The sequence below is a fragment of the Meriones unguiculatus genome, chromosome 3 (assembly GCF_030254825.1).
Source record: "Meriones unguiculatus strain TT.TT164.6M chromosome 3, Bangor_MerUng_6.1, whole genome shotgun sequence".
NCBI classification, from domain to species: Eukaryota; Metazoa; Chordata; class Mammalia; order Rodentia; family Muridae; genus Meriones; species Meriones unguiculatus.
This window is the reverse complement of record NC_083351.1, coordinates 27749508-27765408: the sequence shown is the minus strand read 5'-3', so window position 1 is coordinate 27765408 and position 15901 is coordinate 27749508. Positions and strand designations below refer to the sequence as shown.

Sequence of the window (15901 nt, the reverse complement as noted above, 5' to 3'; positions counted from 1 at the left end):
AGAGGCCAGAGAAATGGCTCAGTGGTAGAGCACTGGCTGCTTCCAGAGGACTTGGGGTTCAATTCCTAGCACCCTATGGTAGCTCACAACTGTCTTTATGTCCAGGTCTAGGGACCTGACACCCTCTCTGGTTTCCTTGGGCACCAGGCATGCATGAGGTGCACACACATATATGCAGGAAAAACCATATACATAAAACAAAAATAAATAAATCTTAAAAAAATAAAGCCAATATGAGTGAGTTGTATAAAACAAATATTGCTGATAGGCGTCACCAAGTGCCTGGCTCCTGCTGAGTGCACAAACAGCCAATTCTGGTTTTTCTTTTCTTCATAGGAGGTCTGACATTTACAAGCAAATTTGTTTATTGTTAGCGGTGGGGCAGTTCTCAGCATGGTTGAGCAGCACAGATCACCAAACCTTGAGACTAGCTTACCTTATGGGTGTCAATGAGAGACTGTAGGGCCTCTGTGTCATCAGGAAGGGCTCCTCGAAAGCGAAGTGTTTGCTCTGCTTCGGAAAGCCACTCCAGCAGCATATGGACCGTGTCCCGAAACTCTTCTGCCTGAAATAACCAAGCACAAGAAGAGCTGGCCTCCCTCTGCAGCTGAGCACTGCACACTACAGGGCGTGCTGGGGAAGAGTCCAGTACCACACTCTACCACAGGCATCTGATGCCCTTGCCCATCACCACAAAGGTCACCTTAATTTGTAGACCTTTGAAAACAAGGTCAATGACTGGTCAAAGTCTTATAAAATGTTTAGAATATCAACATTATTTTCATTTCAAGACTGGGACTTAATGGTCCTGGTAAAGAAGCTAAGATATATATTCTCAGGCCCCCAGTCATGGGTTGGCTCTGCAAATTTATCTTACCTGTTTTAACGCCTGCTCAAGCCGGCTTTGCTTGGAAACAGAGAGTTTGCACACAGTATCCCAGCGAGTGCTCAGCTCCTGGAGCTGCCCCTTTACCCAAGTCGTGTCATCTCGGCTGTTCTCAATCAGTTCTCTGCCTGACCGTTTCAGGACTTGAACAGTGCCAGTTCTCTTTCCTAGTTCTTTTTGGAAAACCTGGTTAAAGAAGAAATGAGGATTAGTTTGTTTGGTAAAAGATTTATTTATTTTATTTTGTGTGTGTTTGCCTGCAGTATGTATGCCACGTGCATGCCTAGTGCCCACGGAGGCTAGAAGAGGGTGTCAGATCCTATGGATGATTGTGAGCCACCATGTGGGTGCTGGGAACTGAACCCAGGTCCTCTAAGAGAACCACAGTACTGCTAACCATGAGCCATCTCTCCAGCCCTGTGTATGATAAATATTTCGCATAAGGAGTAAAACCTCCGAACAAGTGATCTCCTTGGAAGGTTCTGATCAGGTGTCTTATTTACGCAGAGGAAGGCAGGGTGGTGTCAGAGAGAACAAGTAGGTGACTCTCAAGAAGCCTGTACCACAAGCTCCTCTCCCTCAGTGTCTGTGCTGAAATCTATAGTCAAACTTTTTCCTTTTCCTTTCCTTTCTTTCTCTTCTTTCTTTCTTCTTTCTTTCTTTCTTTCTTTCTTTCTTTCTTTCTTTCTTTCAAGAAACTTCAACTTTACTTTAAAAAAAAATCAGAAGCTATAGGCATGAGCGTCAGCTCAGGCATTCTGATCTGCTTGACTTTTGGAAAGGTGCTTGGATATTTTGTGTTAGTTTCTTAATCTGAAAAATGAAAAGAATTATACCAGCATTTCTAGAATTGGGGGAAATAAGAACATATCTGAAGTACAGGGAATGGGATAAATTACACTTAGTTCTGTTGTTTCCATGTGCAGACAAGTGTAGAAGTCAGAGGAAAACTTGCTGGAGTCAGTTCTCTCCCTCCACCATATGGGCTCAGGGATTGAACTTGGTTGTCAGGCTTAGCAGCAAGCCCCACCGCCTGTTGAGCTATCTCACTGGCCCATAGAATTTGATACAGTTTCAATGCAAAGCAGAATGTTTTGTGTTAAAACAGGAGAACATTATGCAGCTCAATACAACAGGTATAAGAGAGATGAGTTGATGGTAGGCTTGTGACTATACAAGGTGGCTAGGAAAAAATTCTCCCATTTCCATTTAGTAGCAATGGATTTCATAACAGTTTCCCTCTGAACTTAAATTTCAATTGAGACTCAACCAAGAGACAAACAAAACAAAACAAAACAAAACAAACAAACAAACAAACAAAAAAACACCTCTTCAAGTTGCCAAGTCTGAATCAAACCAATTTTGGTAAATTCTTTGTGACTGATGCAAAATCCCAGCAAGTTTGTTTGTTTGTTTTTATTTTTTGAGACAGAGCTTCTCTATGTATCCCTGATTGTCCTGGAGATTGCTATGTAGACCAGACAATCCTTGAACTGACAAGAGATTAAAGGTGTGTACCACCACACAAGGCCAAAAGTTTGTTTAAACATAGAATACAAAGAGCTGCTCCTCTAGAAATTCTCATCAGGCATCCATTCTTCTCTAGATGGTCAACACATACCAGACAGTGCCCAGCAAGACAAGGCTCTGTGGCTTTGTTTCCCAAAAAGCCAATTCCTGCTTCTTACCTTATGCGCATCCATGAGGTTCATGACGAGGTCAAGGTCCCCATGTACAGGCTGGTCCTCAGCCAACTGTGGCTCCACCTTGTACAACCAGTCAACTAAGGCCTGCAAAGCATCCATGAACTGGCCTGAAAACAGTAGGGCTTCTTCCAACTTGTGCTGTCTGAAAAAGGCATGACATACTCAGCGATTTTAATAATCAACATCATCGTCATCATCACCAATGCTCACAATTCTGACTGTTGAAAGGGAATACTGCTTAAACCCTATACAGATAACTCCTATGTTAGAGCAGTTAGAAATAGACTAAAAAGAAGTTAGAGAAATGCCCACACATTTTAAACCAAACCATTGTCTAGACTAGATTTATTTTATGAGTGGTTTGCCTGAAGTTAAGTCTGTGCACCTGTGTGTGCTAGTGCTTACAAAGGTCAAAAGAGGGTGTTGGATCCGCTAAAAGTGGAGCTAAAGGCATCAATCACCTAGAACTGAACATGAACATGAGGCACCATATGGATGCTGGGCACCAAACATGGCTCCTCTGCAGAAGTAACACATGCTCTTAGTCCCTAAGGTATCTATCCAGCTACCTTATTCCTATTTTAATTTAATGACAATCTCTTACATACTTTGACATGCCATATCTGTATGGGTCTGCCCTTTTAGGGGACACTCATGCTCACCGTTCCACAGACTTGCCACAGACAGTATCCCATTTATCTCTGACTTCTCCTAGCAAGTTGTCAAGTTTCTGAGTATCATCAGCAAGCAAAGTCTTTTCTTTTAGTGCTCTGCCAGTTCTGATTGTGGTATCATACACAGGCTGTTTGCCGCCAAGAGTTTTCTGAAATTCCTGTTTCCAGAAAGAAAGAAAGAAAAACAATTAACATATATACACATATTAAAAATCAAATAATAATAGCCTAAGGTCCTGGGATTAATTCCCAGGCTCCCAAGAGGTGGGGTATGTCTTGATTTACAATCAACTTTTTTTTTTTTTTGAGACAGGGTGTCTCTGTGTACCCTTGGCTGTTCTGGACTTTGCAGTCAGGCTGGCCTTGGTTCACAGAGATCCACCTGCCTCTGCCTCCCTGAGTGCTGGGGTTACAGGCATGCACCACCATGCCTGGCTTACAATTGACTTTTTTTTTCAAATTTATAAAGTAAATATATCATGAAACAAAACTCTAAACTAAAACTAACAATAGCTTCCCTTAAAAGAAATTTACAACTTTTGTTTATACCACATACAACAGCACATGGCAATTTCTCAAACCCCATACTTTTGGTTTGTTACTCACATAAGCAGTTTGCCTGTCATGTTATCTAAGTGCCCTGAGGAGCCCTGGGGTTGGTTTTAGCAGAGGCAGAACACTTGTCTAACTCATATGGAGCCTGAGTTCAACCCCAGCAATGCAAACAAACAAAAAGGAGGGCTGATTTCATCATCTTTTTTTTCTATGGGGCTCAAGATGATCTGGAGTCTTCTTCTGAACTTAGGCTACTCTTTTAATCCTTTTGCCTTAGCTTTTAAAGTGAGGTATGTGCCAACATTCCAGGCTTTCACCTTGACTTTTTTTTTTTTTAAAGAGACAAAATCTTACTTATTCTAAGTTGGCCTTGAATTTCTGATCTTCCTGCTTCTTAGGATTACACACACAGGAGGCACCATGGCCAGTTTATGAGGTGCTAGGGAGTCAAAAACATGAGACCTTGTTCTTACCAAACATTTCTATTCTTCACCCCTTCTTGATATGTTAACATTAATCAACTGGGTTTTTTTGTTTGTTTGTTTGGTTTTGTTTATTTTTTTAAACAGGTTCTGATTTCTATTGTTAGCAAGCAACAGGGGGGAATATAAAGCTTAGGACCTCACAGTGACAGACCACTCTACCTTATGTTTAGAAAGCTGAAGTTTGATTTTGTCTGGGTCGTTAGAAATCTCCAGCTCTGAGTCCAGATGGCCCTCTGCATCTTCTAGCCAGTCAATCAGTTTTTTCCAAGCTTCGTGGAACTAAAATTAAGTAAGATAAACATAGAAAGAGTGCTAAATATACAACTCATCTGCCGCCATCAGTTCCGAGGGCCAGGGCTGTTCACGAAGTCGTGCCTCCTCTTATAACTTACCTGTTTTGCCCGCTTCCTGGCATCATCCAGTGACCGGCCCCTTTCAATAGATCGCTGGACAACCTTCTCCCACCGGGACTGGACACTGACTAGCAAATTCTTGATCAAGACAACATCCTGCTTCTGACTAAGAAACTTCAACTGGTTTCCTGTTTGATCCAGCTCAATGATCTGGTCTCGATGAGCATTTACTTCATTAGCAAAAACCTGTGGGGACATGGCGCTCTTTTAGACATACACAGGTGGAGAAGCACTCCTTTGAATGACCCCTTTCAAAGAAGAGGTAGCGTCATCTTAAGGCGGTTACCTTGTGTTCTTCTATCTGGGAAAGAACAGTGTTCAAAATCAGGCTGGGAGGAGAGGCAATGTTTAAACTCTGCTCTGCTAGAGTAAGCCAGTTGATGAATTCTTGCAGGGAATTCTGGAATTCTGTTGCCAGGCTGAGGGCCTCTTCGAGCTTTGACTGCATTTTAAATAAAACACAGAAGAAAAAGCAACAAGATCAGAAATTACACCTTTGATAATAAAGGTCTGAGATATATAGCTGATTAAATGATCCTAGTCAAGAAGACTCACTTGATGAAGCACTAAATATGTCTCGAACACAAAATATGGGGATTCTAGATGCTAAATGTCTGAAGCTAAAACACCTGGACAAGAACTGAGTGATGAAAAAGGAAAAGGCACAATTAATGGCTAAGCTTTCTTGGCCACTCTCTACTTCCTGGAACATTTAAAAACGGAGTAAACTACTCATTAAATGTAAGTGAGTATGCTCTAGTGGTGGTGACAGCTATAGGATCTAAACCAGTTCCTGGTAAAAATCCCCATTTCTTTAATGTACAGTTTATGGTGTGGAGAAGGTAAATGACACGCACATGCCTATAAAGACGATGCGGCTGCTGCAGTGTCCTTTGCTTAAATACACACAGTTTATGAGGCACTAGGGAGTCAAACATGAGGCCCCGTTCATGCCAGGTAAGAACTCTTACCAAATGACAGGTTTATTATTAACATTGAATAAAACATATGTTTTCTAAGCATATTAATATGCTCAAGAAACATAGTCTGAAATGTGTGTTGATGCCACAGCATTCCTGAAATGCTGGAACACACCTGAATGTAACTTTTTAAACCACTCTCATTTAAATTAGAATAGCAGAAAATAATGGCTCATTCAGGGCAAGTGCTATTCTCCATTAGTACATCCCTAGACCAGGGTTCATAAGAACTATTCTAAGGGATTTCTAGCCCTAGCTTCTTAGTGGACACTTGTAGCCATCAACTAGGAAGGCAAAGTAAAATGATTTTTTAAAAAGATGATTATATTCAGATTATACTAAAAAGTGATACATTGAAAAATGAATAAAAGACTCTGCTGTTTTTATACACTAAAAACTTAAACTGCTACTAACTGTAGTTGACTCAAATACATGTTTGTTTGTTTTTTTTCTTTTCTTCATCCTTTCAGGTTACTTTATAATGAATGTTCTACATACACATGCAATGGTAGAATGTTTGCCTAGCACAAGTGAGGCTCTAGGTTCAATCTCTAACATTGAAAACAACAACAACAAAGATGAACCAATATAAACAATCAGGTGGATACCAACGTCTACCTCAAAGATTTTAGACATGTTTAGAAATTAATACAGAAGTCTATTCTTTCTTGCGTTACAGCCCATGATGCCCTTAAATTTGAAATTCTCCTGTCTCAATATCCTTGCTAGGAAATGTCATTGAGTTAAGACTCTGACTCAGTTTCTCTCATTAATTTCCCTCTGCCTTCTGCAGGACAGAGAACGAGAATCAGAACGTGGGCTTATAATGATGTAATTTTGGCTAGTCTTCGCAGCATAAAATTACACAAACCCACACCAGGCACAAACTAGTGCTTCTCTGAAAACGTTCCTCCTCAGTGTGTGTGAATATGGTTTGTGTTCTTTGCCTAACAGTTCCAAATGTTAGGGAATGCCTGTTTACCCTTCCTACTAACACCCCTCACAGTGTCCAGGACACACTTCCTCTCTATCTATTGAGTGGACATGGTCAATGGGTTTATTTTATACTTGACCTGACTAGCAAAGAGGAGAATGAGACTCTGTAGCCATAAACAAACAAACAAACAAACAAATAAACACAAAACGCCCAACTTTTTCGAAAAAAGCCTTGACTTCATATCCCTTTTTCTGCTCTTATAAAGAAGAAAACCCCACTTCTGAGAATCAGTGGGAAGACATCATAATTGACTTGGTCTTCAGTAAAATTCCTTGCAAAAAAAAAAAATCACTGGTCATACTTCTTACATTGCCCCGTTTCCATCTTCTCAATTCCATGTTATAAACTCCAGCAAAACTTCGTTTTTTAAGTAGAAAAACGAACTGGAGATTACTGTCATATAGATTAATATGAAGTCCATCATGAGGTAAGTTCTCTGGCATCATAACACACCTATCTTCACCAAACATATGACTCAGATAGTGCTCTGCGTTGGTACCTTTCTTTCTTCCATTTTACTGCTGACCATATGCCACTTCTGTCCCAAGAGTGCCACACTCTGCTCTGTTTTTGAGCCAGACCCAGAATCACCACGGCTGAGGAGCATGAGCCTGCCCTTGTCAAGCAGCTGATTGTAAGTCTCTTCCTTGGCTCTCAGCTGGGAATGCAGTTCCTACAAGGGAAGGCAGCAAAAGATCAATAATATCTATTTTCTATAAGACCTTGTCTTTATATGTCTCTTTTAGGTTCAGTTCAAAGTATGAGATATTAGAAAATAAAACCCACAATTCTTCCTTAATTTGAAAACAATCAACTCACCAAAAAACAAACAAACAAACAAACAAACAAAAAAAAAAAAACAAAACAAAAAACCCACAAAGCTTTTTTAAAATAAGGATCAAAGATCTCAAAAGTAGTCTTTGATAATTTGTTTTTGCTTTTTAGTAAGGATTTGCCTAGAAATTATGTTGTCTTTTGTTCTTAGTAGACTCTCTTAGAATACTGTCAGCATCTCTCTGATTTCTCTAAATCCTTATCAACATATTGGTGATACTCTCACCTCTGGTCAATATTTTGGCGCCCACCAAATGGATGGACTAAGTTTACAGTTCACTGATGCCTTTCTGACACTTTCCTTCACTGCTGCTGCCCGTGTCAGGTACTAATGTATGTAGAAGAGCTGCACTAACGTCACAGATATCCAGCAAATGGGTCTTTCAGAGAGGGTACTGAATATGTGATGCTTATTTGCAATTTGAAGAAACTGCTGTTACCATATGTGTATCAAGCTGTTCTCTAGCAGTCTCAGGAAGTCCTCCTGTAGGCTTAGATGCAGAAAGTTGGCTCTCCATTCTATTGAGTTCTAAGAGGAAATCTTCAATTTCGCTGTGGAAACCCTGGGCCTTTTGAGAAAAAGACATATCAGCAGTATCAGTAAGCAATCGGCTATAAAAGCAAACTTTTGGAATGATTCTGAGCTTACTGGGGGGGATTCTGAAGCTGGTCTCAGGCAAAGTAGTTAGTTTTGTCTGTTTGCTTCTATAGGCTAGAATCTAGCAAAACACCTCAGACATCACCATAATACAGTGTAGACGCCTACTACAACCTGATGAATGGACTAAGGGACTGTTGAACAGGGAGAAGCCCGACTTGCTGCTACAGGAAAAACCTGAATCTCAAAACAAGTTGGTCAGAGTGAAGACTGACTTACTGAATAGTAAATACACTGAACTGCAAACAAATCCCTAAAGAACCAGCCAATCAAAAGCGGCTTCTTTTCTTTTTTGTTTTTTCAAGACAGGGTTTCTCTGGATAGCCCTGGCTGTTCTGAACTCACTTTGTAGACCAGGTTGGCCTCAAACTCATAGTGATCTGCCTGCCTGTGCCTCTCTGAGTGCCGGGGTTAAAGGCTCTACCTTAAATGGTTCCTTGCTCTCACTGTGCCGCCTCCCAGTGCTCCTCCATCAAGACTGGATGACAAGCTTACCTGCTGCAGAGTTGACTGAAGCTGCTGCTCCCTCTCCTCTGTCTTCTGCAGCACAGACTCCCAGCACTGGTTCACTGTTTCCAGGCGGCTCCTGAGGCTGCTGGCATCATCTCCAGCACTAGACTCAAGAAGTTCATTGCCAGCTTTGTTGACTGCCTCCACTGTGGCTTGATGAGCCAAAACATCATTTTTCAGAACCTAAAAATGTTGACATAATTTATCTCTTCTGATGTCATTAAACCTGGCTTAAGGTCTATAGGACATTAAGCTTCTGGTGGCGGTATCTGGTCTCAAACTGACAAAGTTAGGAAAATAAAAAATACGTACATGATGCTTTGCAAGCTCAACTTCAATGACTTTTGGGTCTCCACTTATTGGTCTCTGAGCATCCAGCAACTCTTCAGTGTGAGTGAGCCAACTCATTAGCTCCTCTAAGGCATGCTGGAACTGGCCAAGGGCCAAAAGAGCACCTTCTAGCTTATGCTGCTCAGGACAAGACAAGGAACACTTGTTAGGAAATCAGAGCGGGCAGAGAGCAGTCCACTGACCTATGCTAGCACCAGCCTTACCTGTCGGTGGGCAATTTTCTCACCCAGATTCTCCCAGAGGTGTTTGAGTTCTGTCAGTGGTTCTCTTATAATGTCTCTGTCCGTTTCATCGGTAGCTTTCTTTAACATCAATTCACCCTGGTGATTGAGTTTTTCCATCTCAATTTGCTGCTGGTAAACTTCTACTTTGAACTCCTATAAAAGATGCACTTAATGTTAACATAGCCGTTAACATAACCAAGACTTCAGTATAAGAAAGAAGCAGCTTTCTTTTCAAGGCATCCCTGGGTACAAACCTTCATCTCATTTAACTGATCTTTGACAGTGTTGAGGTCAGTGCCCACTGGGGGCATGGTGCAGAGTTTGATCACAGTGTTATCTAGCCAGTCAAACATGGCCTAAAATAAAAACACAAATACATAAAAGCAAAAGTGTGAGGCTAGAAGAGAAGGAACATTTTCTTACCAATGTTGGGTTTCATAATGACATGGGTTTAGGACCTCTAGCAAGCAGTGACTTACACAATCAGGCCAGTGTCACTGAATAGCTGAATGGGTACGAATATGACAAGCAGGCAATGACAATAAAAATGGCAGTGGTAGCTGAAACTTGGATGTACATTATATCAATACTTTTCTTAACAAAAGTGGGCAACCTAGGCCAGAAATATGGAAGCAACATTGTTTAGGTTTCAAAATGCTGCAGTACTAGGGTGAGCCACTCTGTATCAGATTCAGGAAATGACAAGAGAAAGCAGAACATATACTTCCTTTGTAGGCACTTCCCAGCCTCTTTTTACCTGGAGAGTGTCCTGATATTGCACAGCAGCTTGCATAGCATCCTCAAGTTTTTCTAGCCTTTCTTTCCAAGTTTTGTTTAAACTCTCCCAAGCATTATTCATCTGTGGAAAAAATATTGAATCAGATTCTTCTGGTAATACCTCTCTGGTCTAACTCCACGACATTTCATCCAAATCCCTCATCCACTCTCCACACCTCATCAATGCTCTTCTTTACTTCAGGCTTCTCAGTTTCTCCACAGGCAAAAATCAAATCTGCTCCAAGGATTCTAATGAACTCCAACTCCTCATGCAGACCATCTGTCTCCTCTTTAATAGTCTATACGTAAGGGAGCAGAAAATGAGTCAAAACAGAAAGCAGACCATAACTTCTCAAACTTTGCAAATGCAACCACAGACCCCCTCCCATCAAGAGCAAACACTAACAAGAACCTTAAAAAGCACCAAGTATTTTTACTCTTATGATATTGCTTAACCAGAGAGTGTAGCCTCATAGCCACATGTGGTCAATGTACATACATATTTAAAAATTAAGTAGATCAAATGCACTGTATACCTAAGTCATAAGACACAGGCATGCAGTGATGACAAAAATGGCAAGAAGAGCATAAATTTGGATCGTATAGTGAGTTTCTTCCGGCTCAAGAAAAAATACATGAAAGAACATAGCACAAGTCCACAGATGTCAGTCAGTACTGCCAGGCCAGTGTCACAGCTGGGCTATTTAATCTTAAACACAACCAGGTCTTTGTCAGAGTCTGAAACAGGCTTCACATAGCAACAGAGAGGGGTAAAGTGGGAGAGACCTTCCCCACGAAGCTCTCGCCATCTAACATAAGACGGTGAGACAGGCACTGCTTGTGCCAAATGGACATCGTGCGAAGTCCATCCAGTGAAAATTAGACTGCCCAGAAAAACTAGAAAAAGATGTGTAAGTAACTTACTATCCCTGCATGATCAATTTAGATTTTTTATTTTCTAATGTCTATCTCCTTCCTGAAAGTGGAAAAAAAAAATCTCACCTTAAAAAAACAAAACAAAGGGCTGGAGAGTTGGCTCAGTGGTTAAGATCACTTGTTGCAAAGGACCCAGGTTTGATTCCCAGCACCCACATGGAGGCTCACCACCTCACTAGATACACATGAAGGCAAAATACGCACACACATAAAATAATAAAAATAAATCTAAAAAAACAAACAAAAGAACACGCGAAAACACAACTTTCAAAACACTGAGTCTGGCTAAGCAGCTACAGCATAACTCTGGTACTGGAGGCTTAGTTCAGTGGCTCTGCACTTGCTTACCATGTATGAAACCCAGGTTCAAACCTCAGCATTGTACAAAACCATAAAAACAACAACAAAACAATCATCATTGTCACCACTACCATAACATCAGCACACACACACACACACACACACACACACACACACCAATCAACTCAGATATAATATTTTGTTAAAAGACACACACACAAGATGACATTTTGTGCTTTGCTACCTCAGCAGCTTCAACCTGTTGCTTGATGATGGAGGGGTCAATGCCAGGGCTTTCCAAGTCGTGGACAATATCCTGGGTGTCTTTGATGGTGGTCAGGAGAGCTGCCATGTCATACCAGAACTTCTCCGCTAATTCAAGGACATCAAGGAACTTAATTTCTCGTTCTTCAGAGCGTGCTTTGATGTCCTCCCAGAAGAATACCATTTGGTCCAGCTTGTCCTGGATTTCTGAAGGAGTAAAGAAGAGATGTGAACAGAAACTCTCTAAATTTCTCATTGAAATTCAATCTAATGCAGTTCACCACAGCCTTACTACTATCATTTCTATACTGTTTTTTGTTTGTTTGTTTGTTTGTTTTTTCTGCTTATGTTCATCTCCCTCATAAAGAGACCACAGAAGCCATCTGGAAATATCATACAAAATATCTGGTAAGACAAAAGCCTTAACTCACAAAGGGCTGAGAAGGGAGTGCTTCCTTCCAGTGTTGTTACTGAACTTTCTGTGAATTTCCCATGGAAAGTGTTACAAAAGGTAGTTATGTTCTGCCCACTATTGATACTGTGATACTCACATTAGGGGTTAAAGGAGCATTTGTTTCCTGGCCTGGGAATCTAGCTCCCAATTGTAACCTTGTTTCAATAGGAAAATGTGTTCTGAATTCTAAATGAATTCCACAGACTTTTTGGAATACTCATTACTTGAGCAGTGACTCTGAGCAGGACAGTGGAGACAGCCACTGCCCGGACTTCATTCTATTGTCTTTTTTAAAAAATAATTAATCCGCCAAGTACCTTTTGCAGCCAGATCCTTGTCAGCTCCCTGAGATCTCCCAATGAGTTCTTCTCCACGACGCTTCAGGGCCTCAAAGGATGGCTGCAGTTTCTCTAGCTCCATGGTAGCACTTTTGTTGTCACTGATGCACTCTCTGATCTTGTCTACTTCGGCAGGGATTAGGGGTGGCATCCGCAGACGAGAGGAAAGATTCTCCAGAGTCTCCAACATAGGTTCAATTTTATCATGAAACTAAACAAAGTTGAATTATTAGCCATTCTAGCAATACTTCATCATACTGGAGGACATGTGAGGGCATAAGCTCAAAGCATACACCCATTGTTTAGGACAGCCTGGGTTCAGCCTAGGCCTATGGCTGTTAAGTGTTGTCTTTTTCTAAAAAGTGTTTTGGACATGGTACATTAGAGCTGGCCCATCAAAGGGGAAGAAAAGGAAAAATTTGTTTTGTGAGTCAAAAAATACTAATACACCAAAAATCAACTAAAATGGTTAGTATTGTCACAATACTTCTCCAACTCCAACTAATATGATGAGAAAGGGACAAGACTGGTGAGAGTCAGTACTCAGCATTTCATGACACTTGCATGCGACAGACTAGACAAGTTAGATGCCCTCCACCGCTATGTAAACGGATGGGAACTGAGCATGCTGAATGGCCTGAGTCTGATGTACAATGGTAAGCAGTTTAACAACCCACAATGTGGAACAAAAAGGGAAATGCTGGCATGATGAAAGGTAACAAGGAAGTCAAATATAACCTTTGCACTTTTCTGCTACTTTGTACAAACTTAATAAAACCATAAAATTCTGATTTATAACCTGATATAGAAGTTGGAAAGAGAAGAGCATAGAAGTTTTCGTCTAAAACCCCACCTAAAACCAATTCTTGATTTAATAATTTGAGTAAGGCCTCATCAATGTTCAGTGCTTTATAAGAAAAACAAGTTTCTTTAACAAGACTATTTCCCACCATTCTCTTCTTCTATTTCCACCCCAAACAAAATGGTCAGAATAAACTTCCATAAAAGGTTGAGGGAAGCTTTCTTATAGGCAAAGTCCTCAGTTCTCGGTTCTATAAGAACACTTATTGTCATGGGAGTGAATGGGCACCTTACCTCTGCAATCTGTAATGGTGGGCGCAGTCAACACAACAATGAAATGTGACGATGTGGGGAGACAGGAGCAGGCAGCAACAACACAAAGTGACACATTCCACAATGTGAGTGAGATGGGACGGGAGGGCGGAGGGGAGAAACCGAGTAAGTACAAGTATTAACCAAGAATACCGACTAACACAGGAATAAAATACCCAGACATGACAAAAATACCACAGTAATATATTAGTTGACAAGTGTGTAGTCACATGCTTTAAAGTCTACTGCTGCTGGGTTTTCCTTCTCTTTGATGTACCTCTCCCTGTGGATGCACATTTTTCCTGAACTTAAAAAGTTGGCTGCTAAGTTAATGTGCTGTTATTCTAAATCTCACCATTAATAGCCCCAATTGGAGTTTGACATTTGTTGAAGTAATCACTAGTTTTGGATCTGCAAAATTAATTTATCCTCAAATCATCCCTGCTAAAGAGTCAGAGTAGCTTGAAGTTTTCAGAGAAACCAATGTGTAAACAATTACACATACCAGCCAAGATGCACTTCACCTCCCATACTGTGTCAGTGCATCAGTGCTGAGAATAGAAATGCAAGGAGAGAGTTCCTTCCTCTACAGATAATATGTTACATCATTACAGCATGGAATCTGGGTACTCCAGTGCACAGAGGCATTACTGACACAGAGAACTCTTGCTCTGGCCACTGGGCAGTTGAGAGTTCTAAGACAAACACACATACCTGAGCAGACTGGGACACAGCCTCATCCAGAGCCAGGGCCCGTTGGCGCACCTCATCTTTTATTTGGGCATACATGTTTTCTGCTTTCTGGTATTTTTCTTCAACCATTTTCCCTTCCTCAGGGTTTAGCTCTTTTAGCTGTGGACCTATCTTTAGTATCTTATCAATATGAGGTTTGTGTTCAGCAATGGATTCCCTTAGTTGCTATGGGAAGAAATAGAAATTAAATCATAATGAGTGAAGAGAACAAGCAGTTAGCAACAAAAACATAAAGGGATGGGGTCAAGAGTGAGGTTTCCTCAGAACAAATAAAAAAACACGAGCACATTTATATCAGTTTATTTAGATACTTTGATCAGAGGCAATCACAACTTTGAGAGGAACAAACTGAGTTATTAAAACCAGTACGTCCTAGCATCTCACTGTGGGGAGCTTTGACCTCTAATGCTACATAATTCTCTTAATTTCCCAAACCAGATCAAACTATGGGAGTCTTCCTGGGCATATCCTGTCTCACTTCATACTATGTCATGTCAGCCTTTAAGTATGTCTTTGCATCACATTATAATTTACATAGACTAGTATGCCTACACTTTAAACTGAGTCACCAAGCAGGGTAACCTAAGAACAGCAATCATTTGGTACCTCCACCACTCTGACTTTGCTGCTATGTCTAGTTGATACCTTCGATTAAAGAAATATGGGAATAGTACTAAGGAGAGCTCATAAACCAGAAACCAATACTTAAGTAAAGCATTATTCATGGTAACAGTTTTAGCTGATGCATCTATACATTTCTCTTTCATCTTAGGAATACGAGGCAAATACTCTGATTAATTCCTTCACAGCTTTCACCCTAATCAAGTGAAAGAGTCCTCCAGTCACACCTTAATAATACCTGACCAACCTCAGAAATACCTCAAATTTCTTTGATTTTTTTTTAGCTGGTTCTTTCATTGTTTCTTCTTGTACACTGGGGATCCAACTCTGGGCCTCAGGCATGTGATGAGTACTCTACCACTATATCCCAGCCCTAGTTCTTTCTTTATCCCTACATACAAACGTTATTTTCAATTTCTTTCTTTTTTAATTTAACCTTTTAAGACATAGTCTTGCTATATACCCAACCTTGACTAGAACTTTCTCTGTTACCCAAGCTGTCCTCTAGCTTATGACCCCAACATCCAAAGTGCCGGGATTGAAGGCTTGTGCTACCATGCCTGGCTTGACAGCTTCCTGACACATCTATAATTTTATTCTTTAATCAATTAATATTAAACAAATGACAAAAATTTAACATGAATTTTCACAGTGGAAAGAAATTCAGACCAGGAATTAACTTTATAAATAACACCCACCCGTATGCCTTATAAGTGCTGTTTTCAGTAAATGACATAGCCCATTTTCACTGAGATATAAGCAGCATGCTCCTTACCCTCATTTCTTCCTGCTGCTGTCTGAGTTGCTCATGATCAACAGCTGGAGGAGGCAGCTGTGCTATTAATGCCAGTGTTTCCTCAGCCCAGGGGCTGAGTTCTTCATATGTTTCCCAAAACTGGTTCACTAAGACCTGTGCCCGCTCTAGGCGAGCATAACGCTCTGAGTTAAGCAGGCTAACAGCTTCATATTGCTGTATCAGGCACTCAGTTTTCTCCTATGAGCCAAAACAGTAAAAAAAAAAAAAAAAGAAAAGAAAGAAACACATAAAATTAACAAACATTAGACTAATGAA

The 15901-nt window shown here is 40.7% G+C and overlaps 1 protein-coding gene across 29 annotated transcripts in view; it reads right to left on the bottom strand.

The window, feature by feature from the left end:
• The window catches only part of Macf1 (microtubule actin crosslinking factor 1), a 345150-nt gene that overhangs the window by 23531 nt on the left and 305718 nt on the right, over nt 1-15901 (bottom strand). For all 29 annotated transcript variants that reach the window (XM_060379622.1, XM_060379623.1, XM_060379626.1 and 26 more), the window contains 19 exons: nt 15605-15823; nt 14170-14373; nt 12322-12553; nt 11531-11757; nt 10227-10349; nt 10031-10132; nt 9528-9629; nt 9253-9426; nt 9011-9166; nt 8684-8881; nt 7971-8099; nt 7196-7369; nt 5006-5161; nt 4699-4905; nt 4466-4585; nt 3255-3424; nt 2575-2734; nt 878-1072; nt 437-565 (listed from right to left, as the gene is read on the bottom strand). In XM_060379622.1, coding sequence (XP_060235605.1) covers nt 437-565; nt 878-1072; nt 2575-2734; nt 3255-3424; nt 4466-4585; nt 4699-4905; nt 5006-5161; nt 7196-7369; nt 7971-8099; nt 8684-8881; nt 9011-9166; nt 9253-9426; nt 9528-9629; nt 10031-10132; nt 10227-10349; nt 11531-11757; nt 12322-12553; nt 14170-14373; nt 15605-15823 — 3177 coding nt within the window. The remainder of the gene's footprint in view (nt 1-436; nt 566-877; nt 1073-2574; nt 2735-3254; nt 3425-4465; nt 4586-4698; nt 4906-5005; nt 5162-7195; nt 7370-7970; nt 8100-8683; nt 8882-9010; nt 9167-9252; nt 9427-9527; nt 9630-10030; nt 10133-10226; nt 10350-11530; nt 11758-12321; nt 12554-14169; nt 14374-15604; nt 15824-15901) is intronic.